Genomic DNA, 19480 nt, shown 5'->3' on the forward strand with positions numbered 1-19480 from the left:
TGCCTCCTGCATTCACACTAGTCTTTGGTGTTTCCATGAGGAGTCCCTTGTGGGAAGACCAGCCTTCATCTGACAGAAGGGCATATGAACAGAGGCCACCTGGCAGGAATGCAGCTGGCTGCCACATCCCCGAGGGAGCTGAGGGCGACTCAAGAGAAGATAAAAGAAGGTGGACGAGAGAGCAGGCACCACAGATGAACAGACCAGCCACTGGCGCCTGGAGAAAAACCCCTGTCCTCGGAGCACAGGACTGTGGCTTGAGAAACATGTTATTAGGCAAAGGTACTATGATTCTAGTGTGAGCTAGAGCCATAGGAAAGACAACCGTGTGCTCTCGAGTGGCAGGCAGCTTTGATTACAGCAGGCAGGAAGGCTGCAGAGCCCCCAGCATGCACAGGAGGCCCTGTCCCTGTTTATAGGCACCAACTAGAAAGAGCGATGCTTGATCTGGTGGCCAAGAGAGGAAGGAAAATCTATATGTTTCCAGGATGTGAATCACAAACTACCGAGGGAATTCCGTGGGGGGGAGGGTGATAGCTTTAGTACTTATGGATTTGCAGGAAGAAAAGGCATTCTGGTAGCAACTCCACCCCAAAAGGAACTAACCACGCAATTGAAAAAAGAAAAAGTCCACTTTCATAGACTCTGTCCTGCTAAGGAAAATAGACTAGAAAGGGAGTTTCAGGCTTTAATAATATTCAAAAAGAGGAAAAGGAAAACTTGAAGAACCCTGTGGAACAGTATGTCACATTTCAGTCTTCTCAAACTCTGGTAACTCCTTAGAAACCTAACAAGATAGCTAATATCTGACCCTTCATACATTCCAGGGCTGGAGTAGGAAATGGCAAACTCACTCCAGAATTCTTGCTTGGAAAATTCCTTGGGCATAGGAGCCATGGGATCTCAAAGAGTATGGACCATTTAAGCATATTACATATGTTAGCTCACATGATGTTCAGAGCTACCCCATGAGGCAGATACCATTACCCAACCTTAAGCATGAGATAACTAAAGCAAAGACAGCTGAAATAACTTCTGGGTTGAGAATCCTACCCATGAGGAGCTGAGCTAGGATTCACACAGAGGCACGGGCTGCAAAGCTTATACTCCCTCAGTCCTGCGGCTACTATTTCTGTGTTCCAAATCACCTATGCCCTTAGGAGATAAAGCTTTGTGAAATTAAAGCAGCAATAGTGAGGACAAGAGGAGAAACTAGAGCTGAGGCAAAGGAGTGGCTGCTGAGGAGCAGTCCACAAAACTTTCAGTCTTCATACCCCATAAAACTGGTGAAAATGATTGATAACACCAAAGAGCTTGTGTTTGTGTGGACTGTATCTATCGATATTTAAGTAGAAATTAGAACTGAGAAAACATTATCTAATGATTCAAACAATAAATCCACATCATGTTAACAAACAATATTTTTATAATAAGCATATTTTCCAAAACAAAAATATTGCTTTGCAGAGTGGCAGTATTTTACAGTTTCATCAAACTCTCATGAAGGACCTTGCTGAAAGCCTACATTTAGGAAAAATCATCTAACTCAAAGCCTACTTTATAATAAAGCATTGAATATCTCATGTAATTTATTGAATCGTGAACTGAAAGTGAAAAAAGGAATGGTGGTCTGGGTTGAAGGGTATCGGTTGCTAATCCTTCCAACTATAAGGCTGACTGGGAGCTGTGGTGGCTGCCAGCGCCCAGCAACATGATAGAACGCATCGTTATTCTGGGAAAAGACCACACTGAGAATTCTAAATACGGTTTCTGCTGAATGTGTATCACTTTTGTACCATATGAAAGCCCAAAACTCATAAGCTGAACCATCTTCAGTCAGGGACCGTTCGTATTATTTTTTATAGAATAAGAAAGCACAGGTCTGCTTCTGGAAAGAGGCTATCTGATGCAGCGCCCCACCCCCAATCTCTTCACTGATAACTTGGGAATAGCAATCTCTACCTCCTTCAAAGGGCTGTCAGGAAGATAAAGTGAATTTTTAAAGCATGCCTATGAAGTACTATGAAATTCTTGGTGGTAGTAGACTAAAAAAGAAAAAGAATATTTTTTTAAAAAATGCAGAAAATCAATATTTAACTGATCTCTGCATAGAAATGCTTTGTAAGCTTAAAAGAACTGGAAAACCTCACAAATGATAAAGTTGACAAGCTTAACTACAAAAAACCTGAAATTTCTGTATGTAATTATCATAAGCAACTGAAGAGGATGAGTCAAAGTAGGAATAATATTTGCAACAAATACAACAGGGAGAGGGCTAATTCCTAGAAGCTCTGAGTTTTAATAAATACACGAATAGGACACTAATAATTAAGTCCTTAAAAATAATTCATAAACACACTGAAAAGTTCATCATATTATCCAATTAAGTAACTTAACTGGAAAACAATGACATATGTAAAATCTATCACATTGGCAAAGGTTAAGAGAAGCCTCCACATCTTAAACTTTCAAAGTTGAAGAGACTATCATGTGATGTATATTTTCACGTGCTGCTGGTAAAAGACAAATTTGGGGATATTTGTCAGCTTAAATACTGCATAACATTTTATCAAGTGATTCTAGTTTAAGAAATTTATCAGGAATGTGACCGAAGATCTTTCACTAAAATATTCTTTACATGTGGTTTGAATAGTGAATATCATAGTAGATCCATATGGTACACTAGAACTTCATTAATAAAAATCTCAGTGTTACTAAAACATCAGAAAATGTCAATAATAGCTGAAAAATCAGGTTATAAAATATTTATCTTTCTTAAAGAAATGCAAAAAATAGGAAAAAAATTAGAAATAAACTGCAATTTTGGAAGGGGTTGTTTCTGGGTAATAAGATTATGGATAGCTTTTATTTTCTATAATGGAAAGATATTCTCATAATTAGATAAAATAAATGCAAGATTTAAAAATCTATTACACCTGATATAAACTAGATTGCTTTTTACAGAGACATAATTTAAACAAAACATTTATTTAGCCAAGCAATTCATTAGCTGGTTACTAAAAGACTGCAATGAGAATACCAAATGCTTAGAATATAGTTTAACCTCTTTTCTCAGGAACAAACTCCATGAGTGCTGAATACCTACTGTGTACTGACTATTATATTCAGGACACTGAGATGTTAAAAAAAAAAAAAAGACATGAAGAAAAGAAAGAAAAGGGGGAAAAGAGTAGTTTCACTGGAAATAAACTGAGTCAGTTCTGGGCCCAACTCACTCCAGCATGTATAGGCTGAACACTGCAAAATGAAGGACTATTACTTATCAGCAAATTGGTAGCAATCTTATTGCCCTGAGGCTTGTACAGAGACACTTCACTTAAAAAAAAAAAATCCATTAAAATTAGTTCAAAGAGCAAGACACAAAGGTGGTGTGAGGGGGTCATTTTTCAGTGCTGTGTGTGAAGGAGAGAGATGTACACAGTAAGTCCCGTTACAGTTAATGAGAGTAGAGCATCCAGACCCCTGGTTTAGACTAATCTAAACCCTGGGAGGATTTAACAATCACCGTGGCAAAGCAACTCTCAGCCATGAATGAACCCTGGGATTGCTCACTTACCTATTCTTCCCAGGCACTAAAGACAGTAGAAAATAATTTTTTTAACCACATCTTACAGGGAAAAAAAATAAAAAGGCTCATAAAATGTCAAATTCTCATCATTTTGCAGGTTTATTTTAAATCCTGGGTATTATTTTAATGCCATTCTTAATTGAGTAGTTTAAAAGTGGGTTTGGGGTTATTCCAATTGTTATGTGATATTCACATAGAAATCCAGAAATTAATTTGGTTTAAGCTTCAGTTTTATGAACTTTGGGCCACAATTAAATGGCACCCCTTATCCAATCCCAAGCCCTTGGTTAGCCTCAAAGTGTCAGGATAATGACAAAGAAAAAAGTGTCATTATTATGCCATGCTTTCACAGCCAAAGCCATTCATTCTTCTGACTTACACATCATTTTACTTTAATCTAGAAAGCTATCTTTATTTTTAGATTAGGAGAAAAAAAAAAAAACATGAACTCACTTGACTAGAATCTCCAAATGGGACTAAAAACCAGTTCTCCAACTCCCTGTCCCAAATTCACTGGCAGTTTCATCAAGTATAAATGGCTCTGCACTGGAAGAGGGTACACAAAATATTAGACCCACCAGCAGGTAGAGTCTTTCTCCTCCCTGTATGTTCAATGATGCTGGTCACAGGACAGGAAGAGAGCCTCTCTAATCATCACTGATCATTGTTTTCCGTGGCTTGAGTTCTGCAGTGGGGTCAGGGAAGGCCTCTGTGAGGAGGTGACAACATGGGTACTGGAGCAGAGCAGATGAGACCTGGGGAGGCATGTATGCGAAGGTCAGAGGGAAGCTCACTCCTGGTGAAGACAAGGCTGGTGCAAAAGCCCAGTGGCTGAAACAGCTCACTGAGGCAAGGGTCAGAAATCCAGGACGCCAAAGTGAAGACTCGAGATATTATTCTAATCGAAAGAAACAACCACTGAAAATCTTAAAGCCAGGGAATAATGTGGTCTAATATCTATGTTACGAAGCCCATGCCAGGTGCTGTGTGATGTTAGGTTGAAGGGCAGAGGAGGGAAGTGGTTGGGAGGTGTAAACAAGGAAGTAGACAAGTGGTCGTGCCCGGTCCAGGCACACGTGGGCAGGGGTGGTGGAGATGGCGAGCAGCAGTGTAAGGATATGCTGAGGATGCTCTCCATTACAAGTTCTGGCATCACTTCCATAAGGAAAGGGCCTCAGAAACTACAACTGATCCCTGTTGCTGGTCACGTTTCTGCACTTCCTGAACAATCAGCCCATTTCTGCCTCAAGGAGAGCATCTCTTTCTCCTTCCTTAGGCTGGTGCCAGAGAGGCCAGGGCCAAATCTGTAACCCATCTCTGACAGCTTTATGGACACTTGGTATCTATTTCATGTACTACGTTCACTTTTGTCTCCATCTTATTTTCCTTATTCTCTTTTTGACTCTCGCTTGTTTGCTCTTATTTTTAAAGTACTTAATCTTACTATTTCACTACACTTTATTAGTCAACTTAAGTCATTTTCTAAACACTTTCAGGAAGTAACCAAGTAGACAAACTGCCTCAGTGATGCCCTGGTTACTGTATAAATAACAATAAATCTTAAGAAAGGCTTTATCAAAGGAATGCATTAGAAACAAAGATGTATAAATAAGTATATATGTAAGACAACCTCTATGTGTGAGAAGCCAAGAAAAGGGGGCCATAAAAATTGACTGAAGGACTGAAGAAATTGCGTACACACTTGCCCTAGACTCCCCGAGGAAGACAAGATGGTTAAAAAATCTTGGGAAGTTGAAGTTCATCATCTGCTGAGATACCAAACCCTGTTTAATTTGTGACATTTAGGAGGATATTAAATAGGGCTGAACCAAGAAAGGCTAGTTTCACTGGCCTGGCTGGAATCTACACAGAAATCTTCAGCCACTCTGCTGGGGTGCACAGAGGGAAGGTATTTTTTTTCATGCTGAAACCACCTGTTAGTCCTCTCTTTCAAAGCCATGCACTGTGGAACAATAAATTTCAACTGTGCATCCACGTGTGAGTGTGTGCATGTATGGAGATGTGTAAAAATTCAAGCTGATGCTCCTAACCACCATACTGAATTGCCAGGTGTAAAAATTTATCACATTATTCTACTTGCTAAGTGAGGACCCTTGTCTTTTTTCAGGTTTTAAAACTAAAATTTTCAGATAGCCAACCATCGTTACTCATTGAACAAATGTTTAGTGATTGTCTGTCACATGCCAGGCACACGGGGATGCAGTCAGGAGTTCCCACCCTCACAGCGATTCCGACTTTCACAGAGCTTGCATTCTGGTCACCCCGAGACACAAACGAGTTACATAGTAAGTTGGAACATGATTAATGCCACAAAGAAAAAGAAAGTCAATGTGGTACTGAAACCTTAGAGAGGAAGACCATCCTGAGATGATGCCTGCGTACAATGTGTGTCCAACAATCCAATCTCAGATTAAAATTTCCAGTCCTGTCTAACACAGATTTGAGATGGAACCTTGAGCAGTTAGAGCTCTCTACCAACTTCTCCCCGACTCCTGACCGAGCTACTCTGGGACTGGAGGCAGAGTTCTGTGTCAGCGGGTGGAGAGCAGGTCTCCCTGGCCCCATCCCAGTTCCATCTGCCGAGAGTTTCTGCAAATATGGTGGTCTCTGCATGTTTCAGGATTCGCAGGCTTGAAGGTCTTCAAGTTCCGCCCTCACTCTATCTGCTTCTGAGAACTCTCTCACAAAAGGATGGTCATGTCTCCCTTTATAACTTTGCCAGCGGTTTATGATCCAATCACTTTCTCCACAGGCCTGTGCCTCAGTTGGAACAACAAATCTACCTGACCAGCCTTGTGGCACCTACTGCTGATATTCATGGGTTTTTGTAAGAACTAGGGGAGGTGTCTGTTTGTTTCCTCCAGGGGCTGTGGAAATTGAAATGGAGTGGAAAAGTTGCTCCCATCTTCTTCTCAGGAACATTATTCTCCTTGCCCTGCAAAAAGCCTCTCCTGATCTCCTTACCCACTGCTCAGAAATAGGCAGATGAGAAGCAAGCACTGGTCTATGTTCGGGTGTAATCCTAATCTCTGTAGGGCAAAGGGGAAGCCTCCTGTGGTCCTAAAGAGCCTGTGCTTGCACTGTGCCCCCACTGCATAGATAGCAGTGTCAACACAGCCTGCAGGTTCTGCTCAGCCAGCATCACTCCAAGGAACAAGATGCCAGCATCCTTTCACCAAGGATGAAACAAGCCCCCGCTCAGGGCTTTGAGCACATGACACTTGGTGGGGGGTGGAAGAGGGGTAGGAATAATCACTCTAGAAAGAGGTAAGAGAACAGCCTCTCAGCATTCTTCACGGCTCTCTACTTCCCCTGACTTCTCCCCCTTACAAGGTTTGTGAGCATGAAAGTGGGATTCAACAGGTGTGTCTGGGTCTGCTGCTGCCATGAGAGTGTGGCTATTGCTCACACATGGGCATCTCACCAGAAATGATGTCAACCTTTCTGTTTAGGTTCACACTCCAGGGCAATATGAAAAGTCCCACTCAATGTCTGTTCCAGCCCTGAATTTCAATTTCATTATTGCAGCTATAGCTCCATGACTGAAAAGCTTCTAGGAGTCATTCGGTTCCTAAACAGAATAGAAAATACTAAGTAGTACCATATTAATAGATGTTGGCATGAGAAACATGCTTCAGAATTTAATGTAATTTCTGTTGATTCATTTTACCTTGACACATCTTATTTAATAAATTCGAAAGCAATCATCTTTGGTAAATGGAAGGGGATCCATGGTTTACTGTTTAAGTATTAGCACTCAACAGATAATTCTTAGTCTCAACAAATCTCTTGAACTGGAAATAAATCTTGAAGATGAAAAGATCTCTTGGTAACTACAGCCATTTTAAAACCTATTAGAAAAGAGAAAATGTAGAGAACCAGCAGAATTTCACTCTTCCTGGACTCATCTTACCTGGGAGTGAATTATCCTGCTTGCCAAGCAAGGTGTTTGGCCCCACACTCACAGTGCTGCAGAGTCATGCTTAAGCCACGTAGGTTTTTCAGAAGTCCTCAAAGTTAGCCTTATTCCTAAATGATGATGATTACAACGAAACAACAAAGACACCAAAATGGCAGCAAACATTATAAATGACAGAGTGTAGACGGATGACAATGTAGCACTGGAAAGCAGGAAAAATGGGGATGTTTAAGACTCCAGGGAAAAGAACTCCTCAAAACACCTAACCAATAGTACAAAAGGGTTTGGAGCACATGGGACAGCAACTAGAAGTAGCAGAAAGAGCAACAGAATGAGGATCCAGAGTTTTGGGTGAAGTCTTGACTCCCATGAATTACAGCCAACACTGGCCTGAGACTCTGCCTTCCCATTCCAACTGGTCAGAGGGGATAGAACAAAATAGCGACCTCAACAATGCATTGCTCATCATAAAATATTATTTAATTCACTTATTTCAATTTCAGCATCAAAGCTCCAATACTTGGGCCACCTGATGCAAAGAGCTGACTCATTAGGAAAAAACCATGATGCTGGGAAAACCTGAGGGCAGGAGGAGAAGGGGGTAACAGAGGATGAGATGGTTGGATGGCATCAACGACACAAGGGACATGAGTCTGAGCAAACTCTGGGAGATAGCGAAGGACAGAGAAGCCTGGTGTGCTGCATCCATGGGGTTGGCAAAGAGTCGGGCATGACAGACACAATAGCAAAAACGTCTTTCAATCAATTTATTTCTATGACATTATTTTCAATAAAAGATATTAGCAAGTTGAATGCATGTACATACACACTCATCCCTACCACATTCACACGCATGAGACAGACAGACCAAGAAACCACTGTCTCAACCCTTTCCTGCTGCACTTAAGTTTTCCCCTATAACGGTGTTAGGCAGTTAGCAGTCCACTGTGAGGAAGCCAGCCATTTAAAACAAAGAAAGAATTTTGGTGTTTTTAATTCATTGGTGACTCTGCTATTATATGCCAGTCTCCATGGTGTCTAAGAGCAAATACCAGGCTTGAGCCATAGGATGTAAACGAAGCTTCCTCCTATCAGTGTTCATTTCTAAAACCAGGGCTGTAACTGACTGCATCCACTGGCATGCCCGTTCCTGCTATTAAAATATTATAACAGTTCTGCCCATACTGCCTCCTGGGAGCTGCTCACACTTCTCTGCCTCCTCCCCTGGGTCTCTCCAGATCTTCCCACAAAGCAGAAATTAACAGGATGGTGTTGTGACAGAGCAGAGAACTTCCAGGAAATACACTGACATTAGGACATTGGTCACTGCTGTGTGTCATATTAACTGCTGCATCTAAAAATAAGTCCTCTGCCTAAGATATCCAGCCATATGCCTGATCCCCAGCTGTGGGTCCATCTAAGCCAAGCCAAGACTCGAGGCATATTTAAAGCCTGGAACGGAAATCTCAGGAAGACAATTTAGATTGCAAAACTAGTCCAGATACCTACTATTACAGAGAGTTCTGAGGATAAGGCCAATTTAGGATTTGTGCCCAAGAGCTATTTGCAAATTTATAGTTATTTTTTCAGTCGATTAGTTTGAGAAAGGAATAGGAGCTAAGTAAATAAATTAGATCATTAATTTGCAATAAATATAAATTAATTATGCTAATTCTAAGGCTGGAACATATATATAAATTATGTATATATAATAATCAAGGCATACACATAAGACTCTATTAGCAAAAGAAAGACATCTTGACTTATTGTGTTGTGGAAAATCCATGTATATTCATTCAATAGATTTTAACAGTTTTGATATGTGTATGAAAATATAGGATAAACATTAAACTGCCTACTGATGTTCTAACAAATCTATTTTCATTCCAAATGGAAATTAGGATATATTTTGTGTTATCTGAGTTAATTACATGACATTTCTTGTGAATAATGATGTATTATTCCATTCATTACTTCTAATTATGTTCTGTTACAAGTGCAAGGCTGGCAACACCGTGACCAGCCTTTTCCTGTTGCTCACAATCTGATAGCTTGCCTGGGAAGCAGGTCAAAAATATGCGCAGAATATAATGAACAAGTTCAGACACTGTTAACCATGAGAGTTTAAAATTACCTGAGGAAAGTTTCACATGGAAATAAATAGAAATGGGGAATGGCATTCTATACAGGATATTCATTTTTGCAATTAATATGAAGAATATTCAAAGTGTTATTTTAACACATATAATTATCATCCCACCATTTGCTGGAGCTGGAGACAGAGCATCTCCTGTTCCCTAACTCACTCACATACACACACACACACACACACTAATAGGATTATGTTCTGTGAGAGATTGTCAGGTGGCAAAGGTATCTTTTTGTGGTTGTAAAATAATTCTGTGGGCTTTGTGCAATTCTAAGAGAATACAGAAACCTCCTAAAAGCTGATTTAAAAGCCGTCAGGACTTTCCTCCTCAAACGCATCACCATGGTCAAGCCAGCTCATCTCACCCCACTCACAGTAGGTCCTGAAGCTGGAAGGTAAATCCTATTATGGAGAAGCAGTCAAGGTCAAAGGTAAACAGTCACAACTAAGGGATGAAGTGTAGGGGCAAAGTGAACCACAAAATCACCACTCACCAGTATCCTTACCAACCAGTAGGCTGCAAGGAGCCAGGGAGAGATGGTGGCCAGCAGGAAGGGGGCTGGATGAAGTCTAGAGATCAGTGTGTACACGCCTCAGGCACACTGTTTCATGGGTGAGTCACCTTTATTTGAAGTCACTGGGGCAAAATATATAAAATCCACACATTTTTCTCCATCCAATTTCAAATGTTCGTTGCACACACACACACACACACACACACACACAAAGAATCTATTAAACTCTTCAAATCCATCATTCTGTCTATAATAAAAAATAAAGATGCCAGTCTCAGCTCCAAGAATGAGAAATAAACCCGAGAGGAAAAGTCTTGGCAAGGAGCCTTTCTACTCTTCTACCTGTGGCAGTTACTGCCCGCTGCCCCTGCATACAGCCTCAGAATCCTACTCAACACTATGAGCTCACTACCAACCCAAGAAACAGCAGATACCCATATTTTCTCTCTGAGCAGTAACTCCTCAGATGACAAGCCAAGATAGATGACAGACACACAAGGTTTGTCTTGTAATGGGGGCTGGCAGGATCCTCTGTGCCAGGTTCTGGACACTGAAAAAAGGTATCAGTCAATTTAGTGCACGCTGAAAGCATAGAAGAGCTTCCTGTGTTGCTCAAGCTGGAGGCAATGTACTCTACTGACTCAAAGGTAGGCACACATTTATACGGAAACCTTTCCCTTAGAAACAGCATAAGAACACTCTGAGCAATCACTGCTGCTTGTAGATCTTTTGGACACAACAATCTGCCAAATGAAGTCAAGAAAAACCTGACCACAAGGAAACCAACTTTTCCCACTACTCAGCTCAGGACAAAGGGTGTATGCTCAACTTGAACACATCTCCTACAGTATTTTAAGCTGGGTAATATACAACAGGCCCAAAAACGGTGGGGGGGTGGGGGGCTGGGGTAGGCATATGCTTAGGGAAATTTCAAGAGCAAAAAGGTCTATCTTTAGTAATAAAGATATTAAAATAGTGCTTGCACTCATTTTATTTGCACAGGAAGGTTTTAAAAGAAACTCTTTTTCAGAAATGAAAAGATCATGAGATCACTAATAACTGCAGTTTCCTGAACAATTAAAGAAATTCACAAGATTACAACCTACTCAGGAAATGACAAACATTTCTGATTTTTACGGAAGGACTAAAAGGGCACTTTTATCTATAGCATCTATTCCGTAAGAAGCACTGTTAAGTAATGAAGCTATTTTTATTATCTGTTCCTTTATTTCAAGAATACTCAATATGGCAATGGCCTGAAAACAGAACACTGCTTGCTTAGGGAGGTAAAATTTTGTATTAAAAGGCAATTGCCGGATTTTTCTTTTTTATCTATTGAAGTTAGACCTTAGAACACAATTTCCCTTGCACCAAACTTTTGTTTCTAATATGTCAGCAGAAATGTCCTTTAAGTTACCTAGTCTAATTCTTCACAAATACACTTTGTAAGGCTGTCCTCAATGTATCATCCTAACGTGGCTTGGCCCTGATAACATTCTGTGTGTGATGCTCCCGCTTGGAAGAATCTGCTCTTTTTAATAAAAGATTCAATAAACTGTTGACAAATGATTTGTATAATATAGTATGGCCAGCAAGCAAGGTTTGTTTCTGTCATTACACAACGCATTCAACCTGTCCACAAACGTGGCCATGTTCCCCTTATGTCAGAGCCCCATATGCCATGCTGAATAGCAATTCAAAGATCAATACATTGTCTGCTGAAAACTACAGGATGTAACAAATGAATAATTTTATTTACAATAAAAGCCCCAGTCCCCAAATGGATTCCACTAATGTTCAAATTCATTTTTCATGCTCACCTCAAGATGAGAGGTAGACACAGCCCGATGCAAGGGGAGTGGAGTGGAGACACGTATTAACCACGTTGACTCAAATGTTTTCAAGCCACGAACAATAGCTGGGCTGCACCAAGTACATGAATAAAACGTTGGCTGCAGAATTCTGAAGATGCAACCTCCAAAATGCTTCTGTTCTCTTTCCAAGACTCCCTGAAAAGCATTTTCCAGCAACAGGAAATTAAGGGATTAAAGACCTTCAGACATATGCTTCCAGAGTGTTGCACCACAGAGGCCAAAGCCTATTCAATCAACTTTAAACACTGTTTGCAACAAGCAGCAGTATCTGCTTTAGGTGGGGATGAGGAGGGACGTAAGTGGCTCTTCTGAGAATGGAAGCAAACAGTCTTGCTTCAAAAGCTTATCTGCAGCCCCCGACCTGACGGTTCTTTTCCTCCTCAGGAACGTATAAAGTGAGCCAGTGAGTCAAGTGGAAAAAAAAAGGTTGAGGAGTGGGGAGCTAAATGTTAAGAGAGAACACAAGTTCAAAGATGACATTTACAAGTCTCTTCTGAATGGCACATTCCCCAGAGGCCACCTCAACACTCTTTTAAAAAAGAAATCATCACAAACACAAAATAGAATTTTCCAGTTCACAACAAGATAGCAATATACTGCCCTTAAAATAGAGACTCGTCCATTGGCCAATTAACACAGTCAGAAAAAAATGGAAAAGAATCTCTTCCCATATGCCATCAGTCCATTCACTGCATTTAGACTTAATACAAGACACTCTTAACAGTAAAGAGAACTGTAACTGACAGAGCATGCAGGGAGAATTGGATGAGATACTAATAAATCTGGAATAAAATGTTCACAAGACATGGCTTTGTGCATGGGAATACAGGAAAGGCAGGATCTCACTATTAATTGAAACTATCCACAAGCTCCTGATGTTTACAGATTCACTTTAAATTCAGTCAACACAATATTCTGGGTGCTAAGAAAAAGAGACATACTAAGAGCCGATTTCGCCCCCACCTCTTCCCGGGAATGCAACTCCACACACAGACAAACAGAAATGAACACAGCTCTGGTCTGGGGCAGACTGGGATTAGTGTTTGGCATGGTGCTTGGAAGAGAGTAGCTCAGTAATAAACCATTGAATAAATCAACATGCGAATAAGGAATCAAGTGTCACAAAAAGGATGGAACTGTTTTTTTCCCTAAGAGGGCAGGACAGGTATCGAAGTAAGCACTTTAGTTCAAGTGAAAAGGAAGGGAAGGACCTCGAGGTGAAGAGAGAAGCATGAGGAAGAGTGGGAGTCAGCAGGTAAAGGGAAATACAACACCTGTTTAAGGAAATAGCTGGAAAGTGGGGAGGGTGAGTTAAGATAATGAAAATCTTTTAAAGGGATGCTAAGAAATTTGGACTTAATCCTCAAGTTGGAAAAGATCCTGATGCTGGGAAAGATTGAGGTCAGGAGGAGAAGGGGACAACAATGAGATGATTGGATGGCATCACCAACTCAATGAACATGAGTTTGAGTAAACTCTGGGAGATAGTACATGCCAGGTAAGCCTGGTGTGCTGCAGTTCATGGGATCACAAAGAGTTGAACACATTTGAGCGACTGAACAACAATTCTCAAATAAAATGATATCCAGTATATTCATCAGTGATTTTTTGCAAAGGAATAGGAGAGTGGTGACATCAGAGCTGTGGTTATGAGAGAGCTGTAGGCTGGGCTGGGGAAGTCCAGGGGTAGAGAATCAGAAGACCTAGAAGACCCACAACAAGGGGCTTATTTAGGGCAGGCAGGGTAGAGCACTGCGGAGGACGGGGCAGGGAGCAGGAGGGGCAGTGATGGTCTGCTGCAACCATTTCACCATTTATTTTATGAAATGCAGAAAGTGAAGAGGAACTAAAAAGCCTCTTGATGAAAGTGAAAGAGGAGAGTGCAAAGGCTGGCTTAAAACTCAACATTCAGAAAACGAAGATCGTGGCATCTGGTCCCATCACTTCATGCGAAATAGATGGGGAAACAGTGAAAACAGTGTCAGACTTTATTTTTGGGGGCTCCAAAATCACTGCAGATGCTGACTGCAGCCATGAAATTAAGACGCTTACTCCTTGGAAGAAAAGTTATGACCAACCTAGATAGTATATTCAAAAGCAGAGACATTACTTTGCCGACTAAGGTCCGTCTAGTCAAGACTATGGTTTTTCCAGTAGTCATGTATGGATGTGAGAGTTGGACTGTGAAGAAGGCGGAGCGCTGAAAAATTGATGCGTTTGAACTGTGGTGTTGGAGAAGACTCTTGAGGGTCCCTTGGATTGCAAGGAGATCCAAGCAGTCCATTCTGAAGGAGATCAACCCTGGGATTTCTTTGGAAGGAATGATGCTAAAGCTGAAGCTCCAGTACTTTGGCCTCCTCATGCGAAGAGTTGACTCATTGGAAAAGACTCTGATGCTGGGAGGGATTGGGGGCAGGAGGAGAAGGGGATGCCAGAGGATGAGATGGCTGGATGGCATCACGGACTCGATGGACGTGAGTCTGAGTGAACTCCGGGAGATGGTGATGGACAGGGAGGCCTGGCGTGCTGCGATTCATGGGGTCGCGAAGAGTCGGACACGACTGAGAGACTGAACTGAACTGAACTAGTCGGCAGAGCTATTCACTGTTTCAATTTCCAAATCACAGGACAAAAGAATATTACTTCACGCAAGCAAATGAGTTACTTATTAAAACTCTTCTCACAATTGTCACCTAAGAGAGTTTACCAAGGTAAAGTAAAATAAAAAGTTTCAGAATCATTATATAAAAAGGATTGTTTGAATCCATTATCCACTGCCCCTGAAATTACTTTAAACACTGTAGACGTAAAAGAGCTTTACAGAGTACGCTGATTGCACTGAGTGTACCATTCTCAGCCTTGGACAGAGCTGAGTCCTTCTTGCTACCTTCCAAACAAACTGAGGTTGTTGATTTTAATACAATGCTCCCCTTGTCCTTGGCATTTACTCAACGAGGTGATAATCAACCAGGACTCATTTTCAAAATGGCAATTTCAGTGCCATCTGGAACAAAACCAGTCATCATTCACTAACTGCTCACTGTTCACTCTAAATATTTTCCTTGAAGCAGACACCTCTATTTCAGTTCAAACACATATATGACCCAGGTCTTACACAGCACACTTTCAGAGGTGGTTAAAAAGACCATGAAAAATCAAGTTTCTTACCGTTAATATAGGAGTTTAAAAAAAAATCAAAGTTTATTCCATTATTAACCGTTTTTTAAAAAGTGCAGCTCTACAATCTCATATTCTGTCAGTCCGAAGCATTAAGATTCGTTCATCTAAATTCACATTTTCACCCCAAATTCCCTCAGTTCTTTGACAAAAGTCAATTAAAACTGACACCCAAAGAGAGATGGCATTTAAACATTATCCTTTTGACACAGGAATTAGACATTTTGCTTAAAAAAATATTCGTCAAAGGGAAAAGGCAACCACAGACTTGCAGCAAAATCAAATGAGAAAATAAAATGCCTGTGTTATTTCAAGAACTTCAAGGTCTTTTGGAGAAACTCAATATGAAAATGTGACACAACTTAAATACTGTCATTTTATAGGAGCATCCTACATCCTTTTAGAGTTTTTACTTTAATAAACAGAAGATGAAATTTTCTGATCTTATATACTTATAAAATTAAATATTTTTATAAATTTAAAAGTTAAATATTATTAAGAAAAATATATATTATTTACTAGCTTATTGATATTATTATTAGTTTTATAAATTTATGAAATTTATTTAGGTTGAAAGTTCAAATCAAGAAATTTGGGAGTCTACCACAAAAACCACAATTATCTTTTGCTGCATGTTTTATTAGTAGTTACACGGTCAAGAAAGAAGATGATTCATCAAGTTTTCAAGCATTTTCAAAAATCCCATTTAAAAAAATATAACTCAGTCTTAGAAAAAATCTTGACACCTTTATATACTCAGAATTACTGAGAAATTTATTTCAAAGTAGAAGCATGTCTCAATGTGGAAATGCTTATGATCTTAAAATACAACATTTCATACTTTGCTGCCCTCTGCATAGTAAATTAAGTTGGGATGGGTGGGGGGGAACAAAATTTTTGAAGAGTTAGTACAAATGTCATCCACATACAGTCACGAGTGATACTTTCAACAACATAAAAATAACTCTCCAGGGCATTTCACCAAATTCTCCCTCTCCCACCGCAAAGAAGAAAGCTTCTACTGAAATCGATGGTCAGAGGGAAATAAAATACCCAACACCACCAATGGCACCAGACAATGATCTAGAAGCTGGGATGTTTTCCAAGAGAAAATGCTATCTCAGACTCTAACATAAAATATATATATATATATATATATATATATATATATATATTTTGTAGTATATTTATGTGTTTGAATGCAATTAAAATTCACAGCTTGAATGATCTCCAAGAGGTAAAGAAACCAAGCCAGTCTCAAATCTTCCTGTAACATCTTACTTCCACAACACAAGTGTGTCACCCAATCTCTTATCTTACTATTAAAGTGCACACTTGACACCTGAAAACGAAGTGCTAAGGATATTCATTGGATCCATTTTAGAAGCACCTATTTATTTACACAGCCACAACAGTGAAAAGGTCATGCAAAAACTCACCTCCAAAGCCACAGTTGCTAAGCAACTCCTTTTCAGAAGTTCTGCAGTACTGATCAAGCATATTACTGGTGCCACCAACTGGATTCAGAATAAATGTGAATATTGTCCTACCTGGTTTCTCCAAAGGGGGAGACAGGAGAATTCCTTGCTTACCTTTTTGGTCGAATACTAGAGGTTAATGGCTGTGTTCATTTGGTCTGTTTTCTCTCTTAAAAAAAAAAAAAAAAAAAAAAGGATACGTCCAGGTACCACAGGCTTCCTGTTCACCAGGGCAAAGGACAGTTCTGTTTTGAGAAACACCACCGAGGGCTTGATGAGATGTTGGCCAAATCTGAATGACATTTCCTCAAACTGAAGTCTGGAAGAGAAGAGGATGTAGAAAACGGACATTCATCAAATTCCATTGAGAAACTCAGATCATACACAAATTTAAAGAAAGCAGAGTCTATTACTACAGATCCTTAGCTATCAAGAAGACGTCATTTAAGCTGCCCCACATTTAATGTTCACTAAGATGTATGGATGTGAGAGTTGGACTGTGAAGAAAGCTAAGCACCAAAGAATTGATACTGTTGAACTGCAGTGATGCAGAAGACTCCTGAGAGTCCCTTGGACTGCAAGGAGATCCAACCAGTCCATTCTAAAGGAGATCAGTCCTGGGTGTTCACTGGAAGGACTGATGCTAAAGCTGAGACTCCAATACTTTGACCACCTCATGCGAAAAGTTGACTTATTGGAAAATACCCTGATGCTGGGAGGGGTTGGGGGCAGGAGGAGAAGGGGGTGACAGAGTTTGAGATGGCTGGATGGCATCACCAACTTGATGGACATGCATTTAAGTAAACTCCGGGAGTTGGGAGGCCTGGCATGCTGCGATTCATGGGGTCGCAAAGAGCCAGACACGACTGAGCGACTGAAAAGAAGATGTATTCGGGTAAGTCCTCTTAAAATATCCCACTCTCCCTAACCAGCGCTGGATTTAGTGTTTTCAAGCAAAAGCTCACACACAGACAACAAGTCTTCTTAAATCCCTCTGCTCTTCAAGTAGCCACCTGAACTCAAATTCTCTAGGTTCAATCTGTCAGGTACTGTGTTTAACCATCTGTTTCATTTTTGCTAAGCTGAAAATTTTCATGGTTAAGCATTGACTATAAACCTTCTAACTCTTAAAGAGGTATCTCTGGGGTCTCTCTTTTTTCAAATGGTTTTATCTTTATCTAAAAGCAATTTATAAAAAGTACAAATGCTCTTTGACCTTGTGTACAATTACAAAAACATGCGTGTACTCCCAGAGAACTATTATAGCAAACTTTCAAATATTAAGAGAAAAAAATCTGAGGAAAAAGAAGAAGAAATAAAATAGAGTTCAAAATGAAAACAATTCCTGGATGATGTAGAGATAGTGTGGAGCAAGATAGGTGAAGTATTTCATATCCTCCTTCCTACGGGGGGGCCACAGGCTGGGACTGGCTAAGAAGATGGGGAAAAGCATGATTTGACACTTGACATCCAGGGTACCAAGGAATGATTTTTTTATGAGTCAATGTCTATACAGGACAGTTTCTCTCTGAATGAAAGAAAATACACATCCACCTTGGGAAACCACTTTGGCTTTCTAATTCAGGAACAACCCTACTACAAAACTGATGAAAACTGAATCCTCATGGGAAAACAGAAATAGGATTACAAAAAGGATGACATAAGAAAATGGAGGACTGGTTTATAAAGCATACCAATAAATGTCCAGTTGCTTAATGGCCCTAATGTTTTCAGTGACCCAGCAGTTAACAGAGGGCTATGCAAAATCCATCTCATTTAGAAGTACCCATATAGCCAGAATTTAACACATTTCAGGTACGAAGGGAGAGTATGGATAATTTGCCTCAATGTACAAATACTGCTTTCTAGAACATCAATAACCTGAGATATGCAGATGACACCACCCTTATGGAAGAAAGAAAAGAGGAACAAAAGAGCCTCTTGATGAAAGTGTAAGAGGAGAGTTAAAAAGCTGGCTTAAAACTCAACATTCAAAAAATGAAGATCATGGCATCTGGTCTCATCACTTCATGGCATATAGATGGGGAAATAATGGAAACAGTGGGAAACTTTATTTTGGGGGGCTCCAAAATCACTGCAGATGGTACCTGCAGCCGTGAAATTAAAAGATGCTTGCTCCTTGGAAGAAAAGCTATGACCAACCTAGACAGCATATTAAAAAGCAGAGACAAAGGTAAGTCTTTGTCAAAGTTATGGTTTTTCCAGTAGTCATGTATGGATGTGAGAGTGGACTGTGAAGAAAGCTGAGTGCCAAAGAATGGATGCTTTTGAACTGTGGTGTTGGAGAAGACTCGTGAGAGTCCCTTGGACTGCAAGGAGATCCAACCAGTCCATCCTAAAGGATATCAGCCATGAATATTCATTGGAAGGACTGATGCTAAAGCTGAAGCTCCAATACTTTGGCCACTTGATGTGAAGAACTGACTCATTGGAAAAGACCCTGATGCTGGGAGATTGAAAGCAGGAGGAGAAGGGGACAACAAAGGATAAGATGGTTGGATGGCATCACCAACTCAATGTACATGAGTTTGAGCAAACTCTGGGGGTTGGTGATGGATAGGAAAATCTGACATGCTGCAGTTCATGGGGTCACAAGGAGTGACACGACTGAGCAATTGAACGGAGAATAAGTACAACTATCTCATAAAAATGAAAGGTCATTGTGAATACTGAAAATCATCTAACCCAGAGGTTTTCAAGGTGTGTTCCCTGGAGCAATAGTACCAACAGCACCTGG

The 19480-nt window shown here is 40.3% G+C and overlaps 1 protein-coding gene across 7 annotated transcripts in view; it reads right to left on the bottom strand.

The window, feature by feature from the left end:
- The window catches only part of FHIT (fragile histidine triad diadenosine triphosphatase), a 1562042-nt gene that overhangs the window by 812615 nt on the left and 729947 nt on the right, over positions 1 to 19480 (bottom strand). For all 7 annotated transcript variants that reach the window (XM_052643387.1, XM_052643354.1, XM_052643365.1 and 4 more), the window contains one exon: positions 16923 to 17041. In XM_052643387.1, coding sequence (XP_052499347.1) covers positions 16923 to 17025 — 103 coding nt within the window. In that variant the 5' untranslated portion in view covers positions 17026 to 17041. The remainder of the gene's footprint in view (positions 1 to 16922; positions 17042 to 19480) is intronic.

The sequence above is a fragment of the Budorcas taxicolor genome, chromosome 1 (genome assembly GCF_023091745.1).
Source record: "Budorcas taxicolor isolate Tak-1 chromosome 1, Takin1.1, whole genome shotgun sequence".
Taxonomy (NCBI): domain Eukaryota; kingdom Metazoa; phylum Chordata; class Mammalia; order Artiodactyla; family Bovidae; genus Budorcas; species Budorcas taxicolor.